The 22,850-nt window shown below is 30.9% G+C and overlaps 6 protein-coding genes across 8 annotated transcripts; 2 read left to right on the top strand and 4 right to left on the bottom strand.

The window, feature by feature from the left end:
• Positions 1 to 150: 150 nt before the first annotated feature.
• Positions 151 to 1,607, top strand: LOC118443707 (uncharacterized). Its single transcript, XM_035871078.2, has 4 exons — positions 151 to 438; positions 590 to 674; positions 755 to 1,152; positions 1,257 to 1,607. The coding sequence occupies exons 1-4, from the start codon at positions 353 to 355 to the stop codon at positions 1,432 to 1,434; spliced, it is 747 nt and encodes a 248-aa protein (XP_035726971.1). The 5' UTR covers positions 151 to 352; the 3' UTR covers positions 1,435 to 1,607.
• A 97-nt stretch (positions 1,608 to 1,704) lies between these two features.
• LOC118443706 (rhodanese domain-containing protein CG4456) lies at positions 1,705 to 2,723 on the bottom strand. The gene is made up of 4 exons (XM_035871076.2): positions 2,455 to 2,723; positions 2,163 to 2,369; positions 1,941 to 2,103; positions 1,705 to 1,845 (listed from the first exon to the last, which is right to left on the bottom strand). The coding sequence occupies exons 1-4, from the start codon at positions 2,600 to 2,602 to the stop codon at positions 1,794 to 1,796; spliced, it is 570 nt and encodes a 189-aa protein (XP_035726969.1). The 5' UTR covers positions 2,603 to 2,723; the 3' UTR covers positions 1,705 to 1,793.
• A 1,104-nt stretch (positions 2,724 to 3,827) lies between these two features.
• On the bottom strand, positions 3,828 to 10,752 carry Als2 (Amyotrophic lateral sclerosis 2). Its single transcript, XM_035871224.2, has 14 exons — positions 10,044 to 10,752; positions 8,630 to 9,955; positions 7,978 to 8,544; positions 7,545 to 7,914; positions 7,269 to 7,470; positions 6,944 to 7,124; positions 6,696 to 6,862; positions 6,501 to 6,610; positions 6,198 to 6,409; positions 5,449 to 6,009; positions 5,199 to 5,375; positions 4,933 to 5,095; positions 4,674 to 4,856; positions 3,828 to 4,590 (listed from the first exon to the last, which is right to left on the bottom strand). The coding sequence occupies exons 1-14, from the start codon at positions 10,382 to 10,384 to the stop codon at positions 4,543 to 4,545; spliced, it is 4,608 nt and encodes a 1,535-aa protein (XP_035727117.2). The 5' UTR covers positions 10,385 to 10,752; the 3' UTR covers positions 3,828 to 4,542.
• A 438-nt stretch (positions 10,753 to 11,190) lies between these two features.
• LOC118443694 (GPN-loop GTPase 1) lies at positions 11,191 to 13,063 on the top strand. Its single transcript, XM_035871054.2, has 5 exons — positions 11,191 to 11,380; positions 11,481 to 11,708; positions 11,800 to 12,164; positions 12,236 to 12,465; positions 12,571 to 13,063. The coding sequence occupies exons 2-5, from the start codon at positions 11,489 to 11,491 to the stop codon at positions 12,911 to 12,913; spliced, it is 1,158 nt and encodes a 385-aa protein (XP_035726947.1). The 5' UTR covers positions 11,191 to 11,380; positions 11,481 to 11,488; the 3' UTR covers positions 12,914 to 13,063.
• Positions 13,064 to 13,138: 75 nt separating this feature from the next.
• Positions 13,139 to 14,037, bottom strand: LOC118443695 (uncharacterized). Its single transcript, XM_035871057.2, has 3 exons — positions 13,579 to 14,037; positions 13,404 to 13,500; positions 13,139 to 13,326 (listed from the first exon to the last, which is right to left on the bottom strand). The coding sequence occupies exons 1-3, from the start codon at positions 14,035 to 14,037 to the stop codon at positions 13,139 to 13,141; spliced, it is 744 nt and encodes a 247-aa protein (XP_035726950.1).
• Positions 14,038 to 14,327: 290 nt separating this feature from the next.
• Positions 14,328 to 21,218, bottom strand: LOC118443693 (tyrosine-protein kinase transmembrane receptor Ror). 3 transcript variants are annotated; one of them, XM_035871050.2, is made up of 10 exons: positions 21,100 to 21,218; positions 20,926 to 21,006; positions 16,746 to 16,967; positions 16,569 to 16,657; positions 16,323 to 16,484; positions 16,085 to 16,247; positions 15,688 to 15,968; positions 15,414 to 15,587; positions 15,184 to 15,342; positions 14,328 to 15,103 (listed from the first exon to the last, which is right to left on the bottom strand). In XM_035871050.2, exons 1-10 carry the CDS (start codon positions 21,131 to 21,133, stop codon positions 14,801 to 14,803), a joined length of 1,668 nt encoding a protein of 555 aa, XP_035726943.1. In that variant the 5' UTR covers positions 21,134 to 21,218; the 3' UTR covers positions 14,328 to 14,800. The 3 variants fall into 3 exon arrangements, with proteins under 3 accessions (XP_035726943.1, XP_035726944.1, XP_035726946.1); XM_035871051.2 differs by having other exon boundaries at positions 16,323 to 16,463; positions 21,100 to 21,210; XM_035871053.2 differs by lacking the exons at positions 20,926 to 21,006; positions 21,100 to 21,218 and adding an exon at positions 19,849 to 20,834.
• Between the last annotated feature and the right edge of the window lie 1,632 nt (positions 21,219 to 22,850).

Here is a 22,850-nt window from a genome sequence, read left to right as displayed (position 1 = left end):
ATATCATTTTTATACTTAACAATTATTTATATGCATATAAGATCTACGATCCAGTCAAAAGAATTAAATTTATGGATTATTTTTTTTAATACTCGGCAGGTGGCATTCCTTTCGAATATAATTACAACGGTAGTGTGATTGGTAGAAAGTAGGCTTTGTTCCATTCAATGACGGGATTGGTGGAGATCGCGCTTATATATTCATCAATTCAATAGTATCACATCGAGTTGTCAACAATTGCAATTTATAAAGTTATATTATAGCGTTTCACTTTTTATCTGTTTTAAATAGTTGTTATTGAATAATATTACATAATTTTAAGCTGTCTAATATTATTTTATAATTTACCATAATGGATGCTCGAAGACGAGATCGAGAACAAATCGGTTTATGTGGTGTTGACAGAGTTTGGGGTAAATCACCTACACGAATAGAAGAGTAAGTTTTAATTTGTAATATTATAAATGGTTTTAATTGTGTACATTAATATTTACAAAATATGATTTGAAAAAATAAGATTACGATTATGTTTAAATAAATAATTATCTTTATAGATACTAAAATTTGTAAAATTTGTATATGTTTGTAGCTCTGATGAAGAAGATGAGATTAAAAAATATAAGGATGACGTACTCCCCAAAGATAAAAAAAGAAAATTAAAGGACAAACAGAAGGTAATAAATATTTTAATAATGATTCTTTTCTTATATTTATTATCACGTTCATAAATAAAAGTAATTCTTTGATTTCTTAGAAAAGCAAAAAGTTAAAGAAGGAGAAAAAAGCTAAGAAAGAAAAGAAACACAAACGTAAGAAAAGAAGGAAAGTCTCAGATAGCAGTTCTGCTAGTGATTCTGAAGAAAGTTTGGAATGGGTAGAAAAGACAATAGAAAACAGTAAAGCAGAAATTAAGAAAGGATCTAGTTCTGATGAAAGTGGAAATGAAGGTTTAGTTGGACCAATGAAACCAAAACAACAACATGTTGCTTTGTCTGCAAAAGATTTTGGAAAAGCTTTATTACCCGGAGAAGGTGCTGCAATGGCAGCATATGTCGCAGAAGGTAAACGTATACCTAGGAGAGGTGAGATTGGTCTTACCTCCGAAGAGATTGCATCATATGAATCTGTCGGCTATGTCATGAGTGGTAGCAGGTAATATAATGTTCACAAATTTTTTTATTCAAAACTTTATTTTGATTAAATATTTAGTTATTTAAAGAAAATTAATTTTAAAAAATGTATCTTTTTTATTACAGACATCGACGTATGGAGGCAGTCCGTATTCGTAAAGAAAATCAAATCTATTCTGCTGATGAAAAAAGAGCATTGGCAATGTTTAGCAAAGAAGAAAGACAGAAAAGAGAGAACCTTATATTACGACAATTCAAAGAAATGGTTAATCAAAAGCTTGCACAAGAACAGAAAAATAAGTAATTTTTTACTATTTTTAAACATTGCAAATAAAACCATTATTATCACTTGTGCTGAACTTGTATTATACAACTTATGCTAAACAATATTCATGTATTATATAATGATTTTTGTAAATAGTATTATTTAAACATTTGATAATACATTAACAGTGTGTATTTATCTGTACAATATAAATTCTTTGTACTATATTATGTATATATATATACAAAGAATATATATATATATATTCAATTATTACTTTAGGAAATTAATAATTTTTTATTCATTTGTAAAGTCCTTTTTATTGTATGTATCATATATTATTAGTTAAAAATCATGTCATTTTTAATAACAATATTATGCTCAATTATACTATCACTTTAATTCTGATTACTTTCCCAATTAAGCCAACCACCCATATAATTGTATACACTGGAAAAGAAAAATATCTTAGTTATTACTATTTAATCAAAAATATATGAATAATATTCTTTTAAATAATGAATTTTAAAAAATTTTATATATACTTTTTGTATCCCATCTTTTGTAATTCTTCTTGGACCATACCACTTCTTTTACCAGATCTACAGCTCAGTATAATTTTTGTGTCATTATGTGGCTTTGATCTGTTGAATTTTTTTACAAAATCTTCTTCAGAAAGATTTGTTAAAGTACTTGAAACATCTCCCACTAAAATAATTCAAATAATCAAATTTCCTCACAATAATACTCATAAATAAATGATTTACTTGGAATATGAATGCTTCCTGGCAATTTTCCCGTTTCATCAATTTCAGATGGTTCTCTAACATCAATAATCAAGACATTCTCATCTTTTTGTGCTTGCAGAATATCATTGTAATCAACAGTAAAAGATTTAATTTGTCCTTCTCCAGACATAATTTCAGCTTCTCCTTTTACATGAAATGTATTTGAGAAATTGAGTATTTGTTTTGCTATAAAACATATCATACGATAATATGTATAATTAATAGAACAACACGATAAAAGTATCGTTTTTTAAGTAAATGAGAAAAATACCAGCAAAAAATATCTTATTCGAATTAATCGAATGCTCTAAAATGTCACTACGATATAATACTGTCGATGACTGTACATGTAACCTTCTATCGTAAATACCAATGACACTACATTTTTTATAAAATTGACGAATCAAATTGAATCTCATTATAAATTCTTGTTTAATATCACTGATTGATGACTAGATAACTTTTATTGTTTCAATATAATTAGTATCGAATTTATGCGCACACACACATATTTACATATATCTATATATATGAAATGATGGATTGTGTGACAATTGAGGTAGCATAGTGAGTGATATAAAAAGGCGGGATAAAAGAATGCGTTATAAACATTTTGTCGCAAATACATAAATCAATTGTGAAATATATATTATGTGACATTATGTAAAAATCAGTAAAGATTTTTAATGTAAAATAATTGTTTTTAATTATTTATATTATTTTATATATATATAAAATGATTGTTGGACTATTAAGTTAAGAATATTCTGCAAAATGCAAATTAAATTTTTTTTATTCGATCAATATTTATCAATTTTTTATTTCAGTAATAAATGTATATATTTTCTCTTAAATTATACATTTTTTAAGTGCAATTAATCTATATGTGTATATATTGTTAATTGATAATTATTTATGGTTTAAAAGTTACCTCTTATCAAATCATTTAACTTTATATTTAAGACTGTTGATTATCCGTGTTTTTATAATGGTTTAGGCAAAACAATGAGAACAGGATAATTCTTGACCAATTTTAATGAACAAGATCTCATTTTAAAGACGAAGATTTAATCTAGCAGATATCTTTTTTTTAATTTTTGAGAGTTTTATTTTCTTTGAAAAAAAAATCGTGTTAAATATGATACTTATTAGAGAATAATTTATGTACAATAGGATCTTGAAAAAAGAAATATTACCTATCAAGAAGCCTTCTAATAAAATAAAAGACGAAGAATTATATTACTGTCAAAACAAGAATCTACAGGGACTACTATCCCGACCGTCAATAAAATAGAAAACTATTTACCGCCGTCGTTAACAAAAAATTTTATTTCATAGGTCTTCGATAAATAGGTATTCAAAGTAAAACAGGAAAATGTTTTACCCACCGGTAATAAAACAGGAGTCCTATTTTGCCATCAATAGAAATGAATAAATCTATTTACCGACTGTCGATAAAGACAATTGATCTGTACTGCTTAAAAAATATCTAACATATGTAGACAATTGACTTATATATATATATACTATTAGTAGTACTACTATAGGAATAGTAGTAAGGGGAGTAATAGTACTATAGTAGTGTAGTAATTATTTCGACATATAAATGAAGGTCTTTATAGAATATTACGACAGGCTTTATTTACGATGTGAATCTTTTACTTTCATTCATAATTAAAATAACAGATGAGATATTTGACACACATGAGCGCGCGCGCGCACACGCACACACACACACACACACACTTCATATTTATAATTTTAATTTTTCATTTCATATTTAAAATTATATGAAGAAAATGCATGAATTACAAATTATTGTAGTTTTTGAAAATAACAGTTTTGGAAAAGGCATGTTTATAAATAAATGTCGATTATGTAACGAACATAATATTTCTGGAATTTGTTTGGTAACTATGCATACAAATTTAATGCACGGAATTATTTTTTTATATTCTAATGCTTTTGTACCTTTAAGCTCATATATATACATAAACTATACAACAATATAAATATTAAATAAATTGGTATGTAACATTATTATCTATGTTACATGTTAAAATTATTTAGATATAAATACAAGATGATTTATGATGATACTATATATTACTTTTACATTGCAATCTTTGTAACAATTAATTTACATAAACTGTATATAACAAATATGTTTTTTATACTAATGAGTTTTTAAAATTTATAAAGATATGAGGTAAGATTTAGCCTGACTTATATTCTGATAGTATTTTATATATAGATATATTATTATATATTAAGCAACATAAAATTTGTTCATTTAAAATGACTAATCCTATATCATGCATTTGTCCTTATCATGGCTATTATTACCATTAAAAATATTTTAATCAACGGCATTCGTTTTTTCCTGCAGTATTTGATAATAACATGCCTATAATAAGAAAATTTGTATTATTATAAAATATGTCATATATTGTATTATAACATAAAAATATTTTTAAAATAAGAACTAACTTTTAATGTAGTAAACATAATTCCAAGTTCTCCATTTTGTAAGTGTGGTTCCATAAAATCCTCAATAAAATGTATTTCACTTCCTAATTGTAATACACTAGCACGTACTACAACAAAACTAAATACTGGGAATAATTTATCCATTGTCCATAAGTATGTAGAATCTAAATGTTTCTGAACTGCCTAAATGTATATTGAATATTAATAATTATGGCATGTAATTTTAAAACTTGCGATATAAAATATCTAGATTTCTTACTTGTGTCATTTGTTCAAAGGTATTTTTAACGACTAGCAATTTTTCTAAAGGAGAAAATGTTGTTTTTAATTGTTGTAAAGCTTCTATAGCTTCACAAAAATGTGATTCTTTTTGATATGAATTTTCTCCAAAATTACTAGTGGCTACTTCTTTCCAAAATTTTCTAGAATTGATTATAATAATTATGTAATTATATGTAGAAATGATAGTTCTAAATATATTATGAATATATATTATATAAGTGCAGATGCAAAAGACAAACTTACTGATCAACATCTAAAAAGGTCATTAAAGTTATATCTGGTTGTTTGTTCCATTTCATTAATCTTTCCCAGTAGGCATCATCTTCTTTCTTATTATGTAAAGCATACAGCACGAAAAGAGCTGAATGCACACGTGGTAGTAATATTGGATGTAATATTGCAGCCGCACTTATTACTTGCCTAACAAAATATCATAATATTAGTAAAATTTAGATAAAAATATTAATTGTAATCGAGTCTGTATATAACATACCCCTCGTTTTTATCATCATCCTCGGGTCCTAGAACATATTCCTTACCACCTCTTAATAATGCAGGAAATAATAATGTTACTATGTCATATATTCTGGATGTAATACTGTGAAGTTCAGAAACAGCATGACTTAATAAAAGAGGATGTACTCTTACACCACCATATGTTGCTGTATATACTGTTGCAATTTCTGTCAGTAGAGCACCCAATGGATGATGCGGACTTTCAAAAGCTTGTATTAAATACTTATGTACTTCTTTATAACTTTGGATTGTAAGTTTATCTTTACCAAAACAAGGTATTTTATCTAATTGATCAATACTTTCATTATTTTTTTCTTTGTTTGTTGATGTATTCCCAGACATTTTTTTTCGTTGCAATGTTTTCTGATGAGATTTTGTAATTATAGCTGCTACATTTTGCCAAGCTTTCTGTGTTTCTGCAAACTTTTCATTGAAGCTGGCCTTAGCAGTCGATTCAGATACACCAAGCTGTTGATAGCATTGTTTAAATATAGCTTTCCATTTCTGATCTGGTGCTACACATAATTTACCAAAAGATCTGTTAAAAATATCAAATACATATCATTTTAGTTAACTATCTTAGAGAAAATTATATTGTTTAAGTAATATTTATTATTATATCATTCTTATATATATCATTTTATACATGCCTAAACATTCATAAGATACATTTACTATGTTATCTAAATAGAAAAGCTTTTGCAGGTTATTACACAAACTACTTACGTTGGTTTAGAGTTAGTTGAGACATTTCCACTAGCTTTATTTATATGTAATGTTGCTACAACTTTCACACCTTCATTCCAAGCACCATTTATGTTACCTTCTAATCTGTCACCAGTGCGAAATGTTAGAACACCTCTTCCACAAAATATTCCTGCAGATTTAAATTCTCCTTCATAATGAGTACCATCTTCAAACACCATAACTCCATAGCCCTTAATGTTAATATATTTGTAAACGGATTTTTTCTTTAAGACGTCTTTTATATTAGAGACATTAATAATGAATATGAAATAAATTACAAACCGTTAAGACATCTTGACTAAAGGCACCTTCATAATAAATACCATCCAGTGTAACTATCAAACCAGATCCATGTTTCATGTCATTGTTCCATGATCCTAAATATTTTTCTCCTATAATATAAAAATATATAGAATTATGTTAATGATATATTATATGGCTGAAAATTTATATTAAATTTATAGAATAAGAAAATACCAGTCATGATATCATCCATAATTCCATATCCCTGTTTAACACCTGCAGCCCATTCTCCTATATAAACAGATGCTACAGAAGCCATAAAGTGACCTTCTTTTTTAACACCATGTCCATGTGGTAATCCATCTTTAAAGTAGCCTTCGTAAATATCTCCGTTTACGTATCTAAAATATTAAAATATTTAGTATTTTAGTAAAATCTATTATTTTAACAGAATTTTCAGATAATACAATATATGTATTTACTTCATTGTTCCAAAACCATTTTGTTGATTATCTTTCCATTGCCCTTCATATGTACCTTGAATTGGAATTTCCATTTTACCAGTACCATAAATAATACCTTTATGGAACTGACCAGTATATATTCGACCATCAGACCATTCTAATTTCCCAGATCCATGTGGTTTACCATTTAACCAACGACCTATGATATAATAATTTTTATGTAAAAATATTTATTAAAATAGTATTCAACATATGATATATTACATATTGCATCTTAAGAAAATCACACATCCGTTTTAGAAATAACACTTTTAAAATTATTTAAGTGCATATCTTATCATACCAGTATACTTCGCATCCTTGAAAACACTGTGCTTTGTGAAAGAGAATGAGGTTGAACGTACTATTGGGAGAGCAATTCCAATTGCTCTCTGCACACTGCATTTTATTGCGTTTTGTAAAGCATGTAGCCATTCATTACGCTCAGAGGGTGTTGGAGTGTATAGTACAAAACTATCTTCTGGTGTTACGATTGATATAGCATTCTAAAATAAATATAAAGTTATAATGGAGTCCTTATAAATATGAGATTTTATTATTATAAGAGATTATTTTATACCTGTAGAGATTCAGTATCTGATAATGGTTCAACCCACAGAGTTTTAAGTGGATGCACTGTATGGTAAGTTCCACTTACATGGATAAATATATCAGTTAACAAAATAAACCAATGCGTTGAAAATCTTCCAGAATTTAATAAAGCTATAGGATGAGATCGTGATTCTCTAATTAGTCTTCTCTCAGGTGATCTTAATAATTCCCCTACTTTTCCTGAATTTTCCCAAAAAGATCTCGTAGTTTCAGCCTCTTTTTGCCGCTTCTCTTGTTCATCACATAATTGTTCCCATTTTACAAGTGCATCATGCAGTCTTTCAATCCCCATTCGTGGTCCATTACTTTTCATTAAACTTTGAATCATATTCTTGTACCTGAAATATTTATAATGTATAACTGTATGTAAAACAAAGAACACAAATAAGAAAAAAACTTACTTATCTAAATTCTTCAATGGATGCTGTAGTGCCATGGTTATCGCAATTTCATTGTTAACTTTTTTCGTTCCATTTCCTTTCATTTTATCTATAAATAAATTTGATACTATCTGGGGTACTTCAATTATTTTTGCAATGTATATAAAGCCACCAAAAGAAATAATATCACAAATTACATTTAAATAATATTTATAAACTGTGGAATATTCTTCTATATTAGCAATTATTACAACTTCATATGCTTCTCCAATATGTTTGAAATAATCCCATAGACTAAGAACATTTAGTACACTGAAATTCAATAGTTCTGTATAACAACGGCACATAGTTTCATATACATTTGATTCTTGAGTTGCACCCACTTTTTTTTGGAATGGTTTAATTAAATTCTGATAAACTGTTATCATCTGCTCTAAAAATATTTGATTATTCACTAAATCTTCATTTATATTTATTGTAGGTTCATTTATAAAGGAACAACAACTGTATTGTCCAGAACTAAAAATTTGTTTTGTGCTAAATTGTTCAGTGGATTGTATATCTAATTGAAACATTTCTGCATCTTTACTAAAACAATAATGAATTTAAATTAAATATTGCATAGTATAATGCAAAGTATAAATAAATTTTATGATATCAATAAAATTGATACCTTGATTGCCCTATGAAATATAAACCATGATGCATCATTATCAAGCTATGAGCAGTACCAGCTGCTATATCTTTTGCTCTTTCATTAGAATATAATTTTGTACTAAACAACTGAGGTGCACTTTGATCTGCTATCGAATTTAATGTAACTTGTTTAAAATTATTTCTTCCCCATACAAATACTCTACCATCTAAGGTTAATGCAATTACGTGATATGCACCACAAGCAATTTTTCTAAGTCCTGTATTATTAAGTTTTGCCACCAATATTGGCCTTATTCGTTTAATATTATCTCCTGTCCCTAATTGTCCATATTGCACATCACCCCATGTCCAAAGTTCAGTGGACAATATGTTACTACCTGTACGAGATAGAACATTAATTCTTTCATTTAATCCCTGTTGTGATAATTCATGTTCTAATGATCCAGTACTCGATGACCAGGGAAATTCTTCACAGCGTAAACTAAGTGCTAAATTATTTGTACCAGGTTTTGGCAATTCTGCCGCTTGTTCTTCTGATTGCTCATTGTTGTCATCTTTAAGTTCATTAATATCTGAACTTCCACTCATGTGTCTTGAGAGTGTAACAACTTTACCACCAACATTTTTGACACCTTCATATACAAAATTAGCCATATTAGAAACATTTTGCTTGATTAATTTGGTTGGATTATCTATATTTTCAATAGATTCTTCTTTTACGCTTCCATAAGATGAAACCCAAGATAATTGTCTTGTTAAAAACTGTCGTGCTGCTTCTGTATTTATAAAAATTACATTCTTTTTTTCCTCTTTATCTAATTCAGAAATATTATTCAAATCTGTTTCTTTATCTTCTTCAGTAACAATATCATGATTTTTTCTATCACATTCTTCAAGAAGAGGCATATCATGTTCTTTACTGGCAGTAGATAAAGCGCTAATAGAATTAGTAGAACGGTCTTCACTGAACTGTTGAACATGGAGTCCCATTGGGCAAGTATCTGATGATGTTATACTTGCAGGACTTAACATAATATTATTGAGACATTGAGGACATGAGTTTACAAAAACTTCTTCTTCTAACTCATTTTCACTATCTGTATCATCTCTCATAGTCTTTGCTGGTCTTCTTAAAGTAGCAACATTAAAATTAGAGCCACAAGTAACCTGAGATATTGTTCTTCCTTCAAAAAATTTTACTCTTTTAGGTTCTGTACTATTGATATCTATCTCTGGTTGATTTCCACTTGCCCAAAGTTGTCCATTTTCGGTAACAAACAATGCTGAATAATCATTAACTGCTACTGATTTTATTTTAATTATTTCATTTTCTTGTCTGTACCTATAAAAGATAATGAATTATAAAAATCTTGATTGTTTAATAATGATAAATTTAATAATTCAATGTTTTATCAAGAGTTAATACATACCCATGACTACAACATTTTGGTTCTTCTTTAAGTATTATTGTTTCAACGATGCTCATATCATATGGATTTACTTTTAATACATGACCTTTAGAATTTACAATGAATAAATAATTTGTATTGGATGCTATATCAACAGCATCAAACTCTGATCTTTTAAGGTTGAGTGTTGGAGATCTATCATCTTCCAATAATACTTCTCCATAATATAAATAATTAGCATTGGTTGCTACAAAAATGTAATCCTTAATGGCAATTAATTTGCTAATTATCCCATTTGGTTTATCACTAAATGTGAATGATAATTTATCAACACCTCTCCACAAATGCATGTATTCTTCCATTGTTTAAATATTATTTATTTTTATAACCTATTCTCTATAAACGTTTATACGATATAGTAATACGTTTGTTGTCATGTTATTTGAGATATCAACACCTCTGTTAAATTTGCTGTAAATTTATTTAAAAAAATATCCATTTTGATATAATTCAATAAGCCGTTATTCGCTCTTTATTGTTACTACGAAATGACAAATAATGTCTATATCAGCTGATCTTTTATCGCGTTATGCATGGAGTAATGCATTAGTTTGGTTACTTTGGTGAATACATAGAACCACAGATTAGGTACTCTGTGATATGAAAAATATTCGATGGGGGCGTTTTATAATGGAGCTCGCATAAAAGTATTCATCACCCCTAGTCTTATAATGGTTTACGCCAACAATGAGTCCATGTATAATTCTTGTCCGATTTTTATAGATAAAACCTCATTTTAAAGATGAAGGTTTAAACGTGGAGATGACTTTTCCGAATTTTTGAAAAAGCTTTGTTTTCTTAGAAAAATATTTTGCATTAAAATATATTGTTTCTTTGAAAATAATTTATTCATAAAAATGAAGCTTTTCCAAACATTTAAAAAAGTTGTTAGAAGAATTATATCTGAACTTATCGTTCGTGTAAATAATTTTAAAACATAAATGATGAATAGCTTTCATTTTAAACTATCGAAAAATTATTTACCTAGGACTTTAAAGATTACATATATCACATTAGATAAAACAGAGGTAGAATATATACAGTAATTTGTTTACTTTTACGCGCCCTCTAGAACTCAATATTTGTATTATTTGAATTGTATCTTTCTTCATTCTATACGTCATTTTCTAAATAACTCATTGAATTTCACAAGGAGATAATTGTATTATTAAATATATATATAATTTTGTATAAATAAAACGTGGCATTTTTAATAGTTCACAAAACGCTTGATATAAGCGATTGTCATTACAAATTTATAAGTTAAACACATTGCGAAAAGTTTCTATTTTTTTTAGGTTAGAAACGATATTCTTTTATTGTAAATACGTGTTTCATTCGAAATTCATGATTAAATTATTGATATAATATCTGTTTTATAAAAATATTTATGTGTAGATAGTTTAATGTCGCAATCTACAGACAATTTGAAATTTGAAGCAACTGAAGCACAAGATGCAGACGTGCAAAGAAAAAAGCCAACTTGTATCATTGTGCTTGGAATGGCTGGTTCTGGCAAAACAACATTTGTTCAAAGAATTGTTTCTACTTTGTATAGTATTAAAAAACCATATGTAATTAATTTAGATCCAGCTTGTAAAGAAGTTCCTTATCCTGCTAATATAGGTAATTCTTAATTATATAAATGTTTAATTATATAAATATAATGTACTTTTGTTTAAATTAATTAATTAATTATGATATGGATACATTTCAGATATAAGAGATACTGTTAATTATAAAGAAGTGATGAAACAATATAGTTTAGGTCCAAATGGTGGTATAGTTACGACATTAAATCTATTTTCTACAAAATTTGATCAAGTCATAGATCTTATTGATAAGGCAGGTCAAGAACACGAGTATGTAATTTTGGATACTCCAGGACAAATAGAAGTATTTACTTGGTCGGCAAGTGGTAGGATTATAACGGAAGCATTGGCGTCTCAATTTCCAACTGTTGTTGTATATGTATTAGATACTGTGCGCAGTGTTAATCCTGTTACATTTATGTCAAATATGTTGTATGCATGTTCCATACTATACAAAACAAAATTACCATTTATCGTTGCTATGAATAAGGTAAGAAGAAATTATACGTAATACATATTTATAAATTCAATTTGAATTGTCATTATAATCAATTTTTGTAGATTGACATCGTTGATCATAGTTATGCTGTAGATTGGATGCAGGATTTTGAAGCTTTTCAGGAAGCTCTTGATTCAGAAACTAGTTATATCAGTAATTTAACAAGAAGCATGTCTCTTACTCTGGACGAGTTTTATTGTCATTTACGTAATTGTGGAGTTTCTGCTGCTACTGGGGCAGGTATCACTAAATTCTTTGAACTTGTGGAAGATGCAGTTAAAGAATATGAAAGGTACATTTATATTTCAATTTAAAAAACAAGAAAAGGAAACTAATATATTTTATTAATAAGATTAAAAGCAAAAAAGGGAACTAATACATGTTTATATTATTTAAGCGAGTACAAGCAAAGTTGGCAGAAGTTGAAGCAACAGCGAGATATTGAAAGAAAAAAAGTTGAAAAAGAACAGCTAGAAAATGCTACTCAAAGTGCCGCAGGGGAGACTGTACCTTTTGTAACAACTATAAATAGTGGTAGAGAAATTTCAGATATATATCTAAAACATGCTGGTAATGAATCAAGCGAGGATGAAGATGGAATTGAAAATACTTATGAAGAAGACATTGAAGAAAAGAAACAAGCTGAATCTTTCAAAAGCTTTTTACAGAGGCATCAACAGGAACAAAATAAACGAGCTACAAGTCAACAATCACAATCCAGTACTAGTCAAAATACATAATTTATATTCAGCATACGAATATAATTTATAATTCTTTTATATTTTGAAGTTTAAAATATTTCTTTCAAATAAACATTGTTTTTTATTTTATCGCTATAAGCTAATATTTTTACAGAGATATATAGCATAATCTATATAATACTCTATATATGACAGATATCATTTTCAGAACATTGAATGAACTCGTTAACTTATGTAAAAAAAAGTAGAAGCACTAACTAGATCTTATTTAGTATTATTTAAAGGGACGTAAAAAGCGAGATTATGTGTATTAGGAATGAACCAAGGATTCGGATTGTCATCGTTAATCGGACTGCAACTTTTTTTTGAACAAAAATGTATTTCATTTTTTATCGTGTATTTCGGAGAATGATCACTTTGTGGAATGGAAAAAAGTTCGAGCTCTGGCAATCCTGAAATTGAAATTTCTTGTAATATGAAAAACATCGAAGAATCAAGTTCGATAACATTAATTATATATAAATAGAACCTTGTTTCGAAGATACAGATTCGCTTCTAGTCGATGTATTCGAACACTTTTGTTGACACTCGCGTCTTATTTGTTCCAAAGCTTCGGTCAAGGCAAGCTATGTCGGAAAAAAGAAAGATCTTAATTCATTAGAACGATCACCGACTAACCCATGTAACGAAAAGGAATATCTTACCTGACACATTCGTAAATGCGATGTAGAGCGGATTTCTTTTTCCGGAGAGTTCTCCGGTTTTATCGTCGTACATCTCTGCGATCCAAGACGTTGACAATATTTGTTTCTTCCGACGGTTTTTCGACAGACTCTTGAGAGAAGATCGACACGACCAGCACGGAAATGATCGTGCAAGAACTCATGAACGTTTGGATTATGCGAGTTGCAAAGAGGATCCCGATTATGCGACGTCACTTTACGAAAACCATAGAGATTCAGTTGTCTGATGAAACTCGTGATATTCCTCGTTTTGAAAATGGACTTCTCTCCGTCAAGATATTCCTCTTGAAATTTCTTGTAATCCAACAGAATGGTTGAACCATCGATGTTCCATCGAATCGCACCACTCTTGCAAGCATTAACGATCCTCCAAAGTTTTTGAGGGAATCGCATCGAAAGTATCATACGATCGTCGTACATGCTTAGCTCGCTGAGAGATTGGAACGCTCTTTCTTCGAACGAAAACGATTCCGAGAATAGTTCTACGCTTTCTCGAATGTGCGATTACCTCTTAAACAAAACACTATCGTATCACGGCAACAATAATTTTTCCAAGACTCCAGAACGCCGAATCGTCGAATTTATGGACTACGATTGAAGAAGTTATCTAAATCAAATGAATCTTATAATATCATTAATAAAAATTTATTTTTCTTCCTTATTTATTTATTTACTTTTTTTATACAATTTCTTATAGTTGTAAGAATTAGCGGATACAATACATGAAAAAACGGATATTATATATTCGTACATTCATATATTATTATTTTACAAAAGAAATCAAGTATACAAACTAGAGCAAATTATTATTTACTGTGCTCTCGTGCAGTCAGTCGACTTTGCGTCAAGTATTCAATAAATTATCTCGAAATATGATACATTAATTATATACGTATAACAACGTTCATTTTATGAACTTATTCTAAAAATAGGAATAATACTATTGCGTGGACATTGAAGGATCGATGGTCCGAACCTTCGTAAATTCCCTGATATCATTAACGTGCATTTCATTCGTATTGATCATTGCTCACAGCACGTAGGATTGTTTTAATCTCGATCATCATATATAAGTATACGAATCACATTAAAAAAAAAAAAAAAAAAAAAAAAAAAAAAAAAGAAAAATTCACAAATCTACAAAACGACGATCATTCGTGTAAAAATATCAATAAAGATTTCATTAATCGGACAAGGCCGGTAATGTTTGTAAATATTCACGAGGCGTTGTTGGTGCAGGTAGTAAGTAACCATCAGGATCTAGAACATCTGGAGTACGAATAGTAACAGGTCCTTGAGGTGGTCTTGGTAAGGTTCCCTGTTGATTTAATTTTTCTTGGACTTTCTCTAATTTCTCCAATATGTCAGAAAATTTTATACGATCTCTTGGTTCTGTCTTCCAACACTCACGCATTATTTGACAAATGAATGGTGGGCATTCGTCAGGAGGGATCAACATAATTCCATGTAGGATCAACTTGACCACCTACGTGAAAATTTTTATAATGAGATAACATGTTCTTGGTTTTGACTTAAGTAGATATAAGTCTGATCATTTTATCTTACCTCGTCGTTATTATGTCCGTAATAAGGTTGCTTTCCAAGGGAATAGACCTCCCAAAGGACAACTCCGAAACTCCAAACGTCACTTTCTAAAGTAAATCGACCATACATCACACTTTCTGGCGACATCCATCGGACTGGCAATAATCTCGAGCCACCGATCTAAATTTGCATTTGGATATATTTAGATCGGTATAATATATTTTATTCAATCGTCATTACAATATACATACTTTATAATAATCGCAGGTATAGATATCCCTTGACATTCCAAAGTCTGCAATCTTAACAACGAGTCCAGATCCAACGAGACAATTACGACAGGCTAAATCACGATGAACAAATCTTTGAGCTGATAGATACGTCATACCAGCAGCTATTTGAACGGATATCCAATGTAAAGAATCCTGATGAATAAAAATGTCGTTGATTGTCATAATAAAAATAAAAATAAAATATTGAAGAAATAAATGGAAGTCATATTAGAAGATATTTTTTAATAATAACCTTCGTCAATGGTTCTAATCCAGGATTAGGTGAATGTAGCTGTCTTGAATTAGATCTCAAAACTTCAGCAAGATCACCATATGGCATATACTCGAAAACCATCCATGGACTGTTTCCAGCATCACGAAGGACCACACCTTTCAAAGTTAAAATATTTCTATGTTCGAAGGTTGACATAATATCAACCTCTCGCATAAAATCTTCTTCGGCTTCTCTAGAGACAGTATCTTTTAAAACTTTTATCGCAACGATCTCTTTTAAATCTCCATTTTGTAATTCTCCTATAAAGAATGTACCTAACATTTAGTTTTATCTTCAAACATTACATTATCATCAAACATAACAAATATATCAAAAGTATATATATTTATATATATATATATATATATAAATGTACCTTTGTAAACTTTACCAAAGCAACCTTCGCCGATATCATGTAGAAATACTAGATTTTCACGTTGTAAAATTAATACCTCCGGCGAGGTACAACTAAAGTATTGAGGATTAGGCGTGTATTTGTTTGCTAATAGTAATCCCTTTTTTAGATTCATCGGAGACGCCTAGAAAGAATAGGAAAATGAAAAGATGCAAGATGTCTTAACAATATTGAAAATATTCAATATCATCCTGCTTACATCCAATGAATTCCTCTGCGACTTTACACCATAACTTCGTCTTCTCACACAATAAACTATACTCAAGAGGATAACTAGCACTGCGATGAAGGCTATCGCAATTCCAACTATTTCAGGTACTTTATGCCTCGAACGTTCAACCTGCATAATAACATTGTAATACTATCCATTATGCGTGCGGTAAGAAGTAAAAATATTTATTAAAAATCAAGATATGTTAAAGAGAATTGATCGAAGAATTAATACCTGTTCTGCTTCTGGTAGAGCAGTGGTACTGTTCGTGCCATTACCACTTGGTGGTATTATATTATGTATGGGTCGTGGAGTTAAAGGGACTAAGAGAAAAAAGAAAATAAAAATGAAGAAAAATATTTGGACAATTTTAATTTTTAAAACAAAAAAAAAGAAATAAACTAATCTCACCGGTCAAACGATTCGGACATTTGAGGTCTGACGTAGGTGGGGAGGAATCATGAGGACAAACGCATTGCGAGGTGTTGTCACGGAAGCTACGACAAGCAGCCTCCTTTCCACAGATGGTAGGCTGATCTTTGCATCCACTGATTACGGTAGCACCATCGGTTGCCGGGAACTCAGTTATCGTTTCCAATTGCTGACTCGTCGATGATGTTACCACTGATGGTTCTAGAACAGTTACTTCATTCTTAGAAAGTACGAGAGAACATTCAAGTTTCTGCGTTCGTCTATCTCAATGGGATCATCATGTTAAGGATTATTATAGCATAAAATATAATTATATATTTGAAAAGTAATTCAATAAAATCGAATGTGAGTAAGTTCGCTTGAGATTGAAGAGCCCATCGATGATGGAAGAGTTTAACTAAAGACTTAGGTAAAAGGATTAGCAGAGTAATTTTCATGAGACGGGCGACTTCAGCTCGAAGAAGTTGTCCGTTGCAGTCGGTGAATTCGCAAAGACATGGACGAAGGAACGGTAAAGGGCATTGAGAGAAGGAAAAAGGGCTGCATATTTGGATTGGGCCTGAGAAGATAGATACAGTGAAGGCATTCATTTGGTGCTTCGAGCTTGTAACGGGTCAAAGCGTTATCTCTGCGGTCAGCGCTCCCCGACAACGAGTCTCGCTATGAGTACCTATTATCGTCCCGTATTCCTTTCCTTACAAAGCATCTCCGTAGTACGTGGCATCGGACTCTTTTTCCGAAAGATCAGTTACCGTTCCCGAAAAGACGATCCACGGCATTTTCAGGATAAAATGAGTTAAGCCCATCTCGACCAGCAAGGGAATTAGGAATGGAGGAAAAAAATGATCGCCAAGGTCAAAAGGGTTATACTCTATTTCTACCTTCTATATCTCGAACGTTTTTTTTTTCTCTCGAAGATCTCTCGAAACATTTTTTACTGATAACGAAGGTAAAGTTGGAAGATATCGATATCTGATATCGTCAGTCTTATTTACTAATATAATCATTTTTTATAATATAATAAAAAATAATGATTGCAGATAAAAATATTAAGCTAATAAATAAAACGTTCTCTATGTAACATATATAACATATATATATATATATATATATATATATATATATATATGTATGTTAAAAATTCATCGTGGAATGCGAGTTCGACGAGACCTCTTATCACACTTTCTAATCTTAACGTATGAAGGTCGCGCGAACGCTACTGATACCAAAACATTATATCGACTTAATTAGAAGTATAAAGTATACTGTCTAATCAATCAAGTTGTGTCCTCCGTAGTAGCAAGATCGTACCGGTAACAGGCGAGAAGAAAAAGAGGAGGAGGAGGAGGAGGAGAAGGAGCAGAAATGGCACGGTGCTTCTCCTTAACATTAAGACTATTTTATTACCTACATTGATGACCTATGCTCTTTGCCATTATGTACTCGTAATATTCTACTGTCATTGGACGATCGAGTGACCCGCGATAGCGGTTGTTAACGTTGACGCATTCTTCCTTTCAACGATTTTTATGAAAACGATCCAAGGTTCTTTTATGTATATATTTTCCACATACATATACACATATATGTATTTTTAACCTAAACATTGAATATCGAGCGGATTGTCACGGATTTTAATGACGTTTTGTTTAACGTTCTCTTCTTCGACAAGACAGGAGAATAAATTTCATTCGAATAATAGAAACGTTCAGTTCGTGTTATTGTATAGACGATTTAGCAACTTTGAAGGGCATTCGAATCAACCACGTGTACGAGAGTTTATTTACGAAAGCAAGCTTTAGGCCAGAGAGAGAAAGAGAAAGAAGCTACAATAGAGTCATTATATACGTTGCCCAGTGTGCGTTTCTCTCTCTTTCTGCCGAAAGCGTGCGAGATTCGCGAGCTAACTGACCGGCAAAAGGGCGGAAGATGTCCGACGATTAACCGAAGTAATGAAGACCCAGACTGTGCCCGTGTACTCGACAAAAACTTTCGTAGTAATAAAGTAGAATAAGAAGAGTTCGATGTTATCCTCATAATGGACCATTTATTGTAAGCCATGCTTGTATCGCGTGTTTGCATATTTTATCTATGTAATATTTTTGTTTAGGATTTAACTAATCAAAATTTACAGACGAAAGATTATTTTTTTTTTCTTTTTCTTCTTTTTTTTTGTTTTTTTCTTCTTCTTTTTTTTTTGTTTTTTTCTTCTTCTTTTTTTCTTTTTTTGACGACCAACGAAAGATCACAATGAAGACGTCGTTGAATATTTAACGATGGAACACGAAACTTATCTTTTCGAACATAACAATAAGCCATCCTTCGTTATACTTCATGTCTCTCATTACACTAATCGTATTAAAGTCCATTATGTGTGTGTAAGTGTGTGAGTATATGTGCGCATACGATTATAACAGATGGTTTGAATAAACAAGCATTGATTTTTCCTTTATTTTCTAACGATTATATTTTATAGTTGCGACGATTAATCGATTATATTTGGTGTCAATGTTGTCACGTTGTAACGTTTTTCCCTGTTAAACATTGAGATTCGTGTACGTTGATGCAACGCATATGGTTATCGTCACGGGTCAGTCTTATCGTAAGGTCGGATATATCGATATTGAAGATAACTCCGAAAGACATAAAAATAGGGATTCTTTTGATCTCCTTTTTTTTTCTTTTTCTTTTTTCTTCTCGCTCTCTTTCTCTCGTCAAGAAATACGTTTTCGTTTCTAAGTGGGTTAAAATTAACTCAACTCACTTGTTTTCTAAGAGATAATTTTATCAATTATTTATTTTAAAAATTTTAAACAAAATTTATATGAGTTAGAAACGCAGAACTCGTCCTTATTTAATTATCGTTATGATCGAGGCTCGCAATATTTCAATAAAAAGGGTATTCAGTAGCTACTCGAGATACGATCGCATTTTCATCAATGGAACACATTTATAAGGCGGACCACCAACGTTCGATCAAAATATCGTGACGCGTTCGAAAAGATTCGTTGGAGTTTTAATTAATTAATGAAAGAATTAATGAACGAATGAATTAAGATAAATTTTGACGTATTAATCTTACCTGTTTGTGAAGAATTGGTGGAAGGAGAGAGACCTCTCCTTTTTGGAGTTCTTCGTCGATCCATACCGAACATAAGCGATGGAAGAAGATGAACGAGAGAGATTGACTTTCTTTCTTTCACGAAGAGAATTAAAAGAAAAAAAAAACAGAAAGAAAGGAAGATATAAAAAAAGAAAAAAAAACTTTTCTGCTCTCGTTCGTTGCACTTTGCACTTCCCCGCCGACAATTACCATCGACGCGTTAACGTCGTCATTGCTTTCGCGAAAGGCATCGCCGTCGTTTGTCGATTTATCCAACACTTTTCTCGTTGTCTCTGAGAGAACTATCGTTTCTCTTTATATCCATGAGCCCGATCGAGATTTGTCATAGTTCACTATAATGACGCACTGCTTTATTTATTTTAGCCGATCAACACAAAACCAACCACTATTATTATTTGATTGAGTTAGATTTTCGGAGGATAAAAATTGATTTCAAGATAATACTTGATTATTCTTGGAGTAAACACTACGTGAAATGTATCTCACTGGCGAACGGAAGTCCGAGGATGCTCTTGAACAAGGATAAAAGAACATACGAATCGCCGGCTGGGTGGTAGACGATTAAGCCGGAAGAAGAGAAACAAGAAGAAGAAGAAGAAGAAGAAGAAGAAGAAGAAAAGGGTAGAGAAGAAGAGAGAGTAAGAGGGAATGAGAGTGAGACTGAGAGTAAGAATGAGGGTGCGTGAACGTGTACGAGGGGACGGTGAATCCTCTCTTGAACGAATGCTTACTCGAAACTAAAGACCGACTAAAGACCGACTTCGAGAACTCCCTCGCATTGCTTGTTAGTATGCGCGCACATATATAGACATACACATGCGAAAACTCTTCGACTCACACGGATTTTCTTCCCGTGTGTATTTTCTTCGTGTTACAGACAAACACGTATACACATACGTATGTATTTCTACTTTCAAAGGATTTACAAGAGAGACAAACGCAATTCATCATCTCTCCGGTACGTCCTACGCTATCGTAATGCGGCGAGAAATGTCGGATAACGTTTCTCGGTAATATTCAAATCTTTTTTCTTACCCATTGGACATTGTTGAGATTGATTCTCGAACGCGTGTCGTCTTAAGCATACGAGAAAAGCGTGATTATCTCTCTGTCGTTCTAAAAGCATGACATATCCGATTGATTATTGATTGACAACGGAAGAGAATTTTTGCCAATGTAAATGTTTACTTTCGAATGATTATTACTTACTATTTACGAAGAAATATGTACAGTGAGTTAACATTGATATGAGAGAGTAGCTAAGAGCTTTTTCCTTATCGCCGCTCGTTTCTAATGTTGGCGAAGAATTTTAGGTCGTAACATTTTCTAATATCATATCAATGCGTAGAAACGCGTCGAAGAAATCTTATTAATAAATAAATCGTATGTGCATATATATATGTATATATATATATATATATATATATATATATATATATATATATATGTTTGTGTGTGTATGTGTATATACATTGAGTCGTGCATAATTCGATAATTACGATCGTATTCCTTCAGGATTTCATGTTGATCGTTCCTATTGGATATACCAGATAAAAAAGGAAGATAATAAAGATAACTTTCTTGGAATGTTAGATTCTTGGCTACTCGTTTAGGAAGAAATTAGTTATCTGTTTTTATTTCTAAATACAAAGGTTAACTGCTAAGATCATAGATATTTTCAAACTTAAAATTATCCCGAAGTCCGTATTTCTTCGAAATTCTTTTACGATCCGTTTCTTATCTTTTCTCCTCTTTGTATTATTCCGCTTTCGTTCCTTTCTATTTCTGAAGTAAAATGCTTTCCAAAATGATTCATTGTTCAAAAACGATCAAAAACATTTCGAATATGCACGCGAAACGCAGATAATCTTTGCTAATGATAATTAAATATTACTCCGTATCTCTTTCACGACTATCTCGATACGTTATTACTCCACTGGACGAGTTGACTCCTTGACACGCTTCAATCTCTTCTGGAGAACAACTCGACTTTTCAGCTACCGATCACGATAAACAAGTCCGTTTACGGTCGCAAAGATGCGTTACTTAATTCGAGACGCGTGTCTACTTAATGATGCAAAAAATCTTGTACGAGTATATACGAATTAGTACAGGCTTCAATTTCATTAAGACGATTAATACAAAATATGTACTCTTTATTAATATAAATAAAATATGTCATATTAATATGATATGATATATTAATATAATACGTCACATAAATATATGTTATATTATATTAACAGTGAATTCATCATTGTTATAATTATTATTTCAATAATGTAAATATGATTTGCTATTATTATAATCCGCGATATATTAATATCACTAATCTCTCTCTTTCTCTCTCTCTCTCTCTCTCTCTCTCTCTCTCTCTCTCTCTCTCTCTCTCTCTCTTATTTATTACTTTTCTAAGAATGTCAAAAACGATGAATGTTCTTTATAAATTTGAAATCATAAACATATAGACTTTAAAGACCATCGTTTTTGTTCCCTCGAATCGAGAACGATGTCTCTATGTCTCGTAGTCCTTTTTTATTAGCCCCTCAAAGGGCCAAAGAGCGCAGACAAGTAGCTGAGAAATAGGTCGAAACATACGAAAGTGGATGAGGAAAGGAACAAGAGAGGGATACGTTAATAGTTCTCGAAGAGGCTCCGTCGGAATGGCGTAAGTGTTGTATATTTACACTGGCGTTACAGGCTCACACCTGGATGCAAGAATAGCGCCGGTTCTTCTTCCAAGTATTTTCTTGCTCGTGAGTCAACTCCGTGTTTGACAAAAGAAATCGTTCCTTGGTATCTTTATTTCGTAAAATTATCCTACACTATCGTACTAAACATCCTAAATGTACGTAAGTACTTGTTTGAATGCGAAATAAGAACGAGCATGAATTGGTGACATCAATGCCATCGAATTTGCCAAGATGGAGGTTTCTTGCCAGACTTGTACTCTAATAAAT

Source organism: Vespa mandarinia, chromosome 1, assembly GCF_050613455.1.
Source record: "Vespa mandarinia isolate Hongniang chromosome 1, ASM5061345v1, whole genome shotgun sequence".
NCBI lineage: Eukaryota > Metazoa > Arthropoda > Insecta > Hymenoptera > Vespidae > Vespa > Vespa mandarinia.
This window is presented reverse-complemented; position numbering and strand designations above follow the sequence as displayed.

Coding starts and splice junctions, on each gene's coding strand:
- LOC118443707 (XM_035871078.2), top strand. CDS start 353: ATGGATGCTCGAAGACGAGATCGAGAACAAATCGGTTTATGTGGTGTT. Junction 675..754: donor AATTAAAGGACAAACAGAAG/GTAATAAATATT, acceptor TTGATTTCTTAG/AAAAGCAAAAAGTTAAAGAA. Junction 1,153..1,256: donor TATGTCATGAGTGGTAGCAG/GTAATATAATGT, acceptor TTTTTATTACAG/ACATCGACGTATGGAGGCAG.
- LOC118443694 (XM_035871054.2), top strand. CDS start 11,489: ATGTCGCAATCTACAGACAATTTGAAATTTGAAGCAACTGAAGCACAA. Junction 12,165..12,235: donor TTATCGTTGCTATGAATAAG/GTAAGAAGAAAT, acceptor CAATTTTTGTAG/ATTGACATCGTTGATCATAG. Junction 12,466..12,570: donor GCAGTTAAAGAATATGAAAG/GTACATTTATAT, acceptor ATATTATTTAAG/CGAGTACAAGCAAAGTTGGC.
- LOC118443706 (XM_035871076.2), bottom strand. CDS start 2,602: ATGAGATTCAATTTGATTCGTCAATTTTATAAAAAATGTAGTGTCATT. Junction 2,104..2,162: donor AGGAAGCATTCATATTCCAA/GTAAATCATTTA, acceptor GAATTATTTTAG/TGGGAGATGTTTCAAGTACT. Junction 1,846..1,940: donor CAAAAGATGGGATACAAAAA/GTATATATAAAA, acceptor TTTCTTTTCCAG/TGTATACAATTATATGGGTG.
- LOC118443693 (XM_035871050.2), bottom strand. CDS start 21,133: ATGTTAACTCACTGTACATATTTCTTCGTAAATA. Junction 16,248..16,322: donor CGCAGAGGAATTCATTGGAT/GTAAGCAGGATG, acceptor TATTCTTTCTAG/GCGTCTCCGATGAATCTAAA. Junction 15,343..15,413: donor ATACCTGCGATTATTATAAA/GTATGTATATTG, acceptor ATGCAAATTTAG/ATCGGTGGCTCGAGATTATT.
- LOC118443695 (XM_035871057.2), bottom strand. CDS start 14,037: ATGTACGACGATCGTATGATACTTTCGATGCGATTCCCTCAAAAACTT. Junction 13,501..13,578: donor CGCATTTACGAATGTGTCAG/GTAAGATATTCC, acceptor TTTCCGACATAG/CTTGCCTTGACCGAAGCTTT. Junction 13,327..13,403: donor ATCTGTATCTTCGAAACAAG/GTTCTATTTATA, acceptor TTTCAATTTCAG/GATTGCCAGAGCTCGAACTT.
- Als2 (XM_035871224.2), bottom strand. CDS start 10,384: ATGGAAGAATACATGCATTTGTGGAGAGGTGTTGATAAATTATCATTC. Junction 7,915..7,977: donor CCATTGAAGAATTTAGATAA/GTAAGTTTTTTT, acceptor TAAATATTTCAG/GTACAAGAATATGATTCAAA. Junction 4,591..4,673: donor TTATGTTTACTACATTAAAA/GTTAGTTCTTAT, acceptor TTCTTATTATAG/GCATGTTATTATCAAATACT.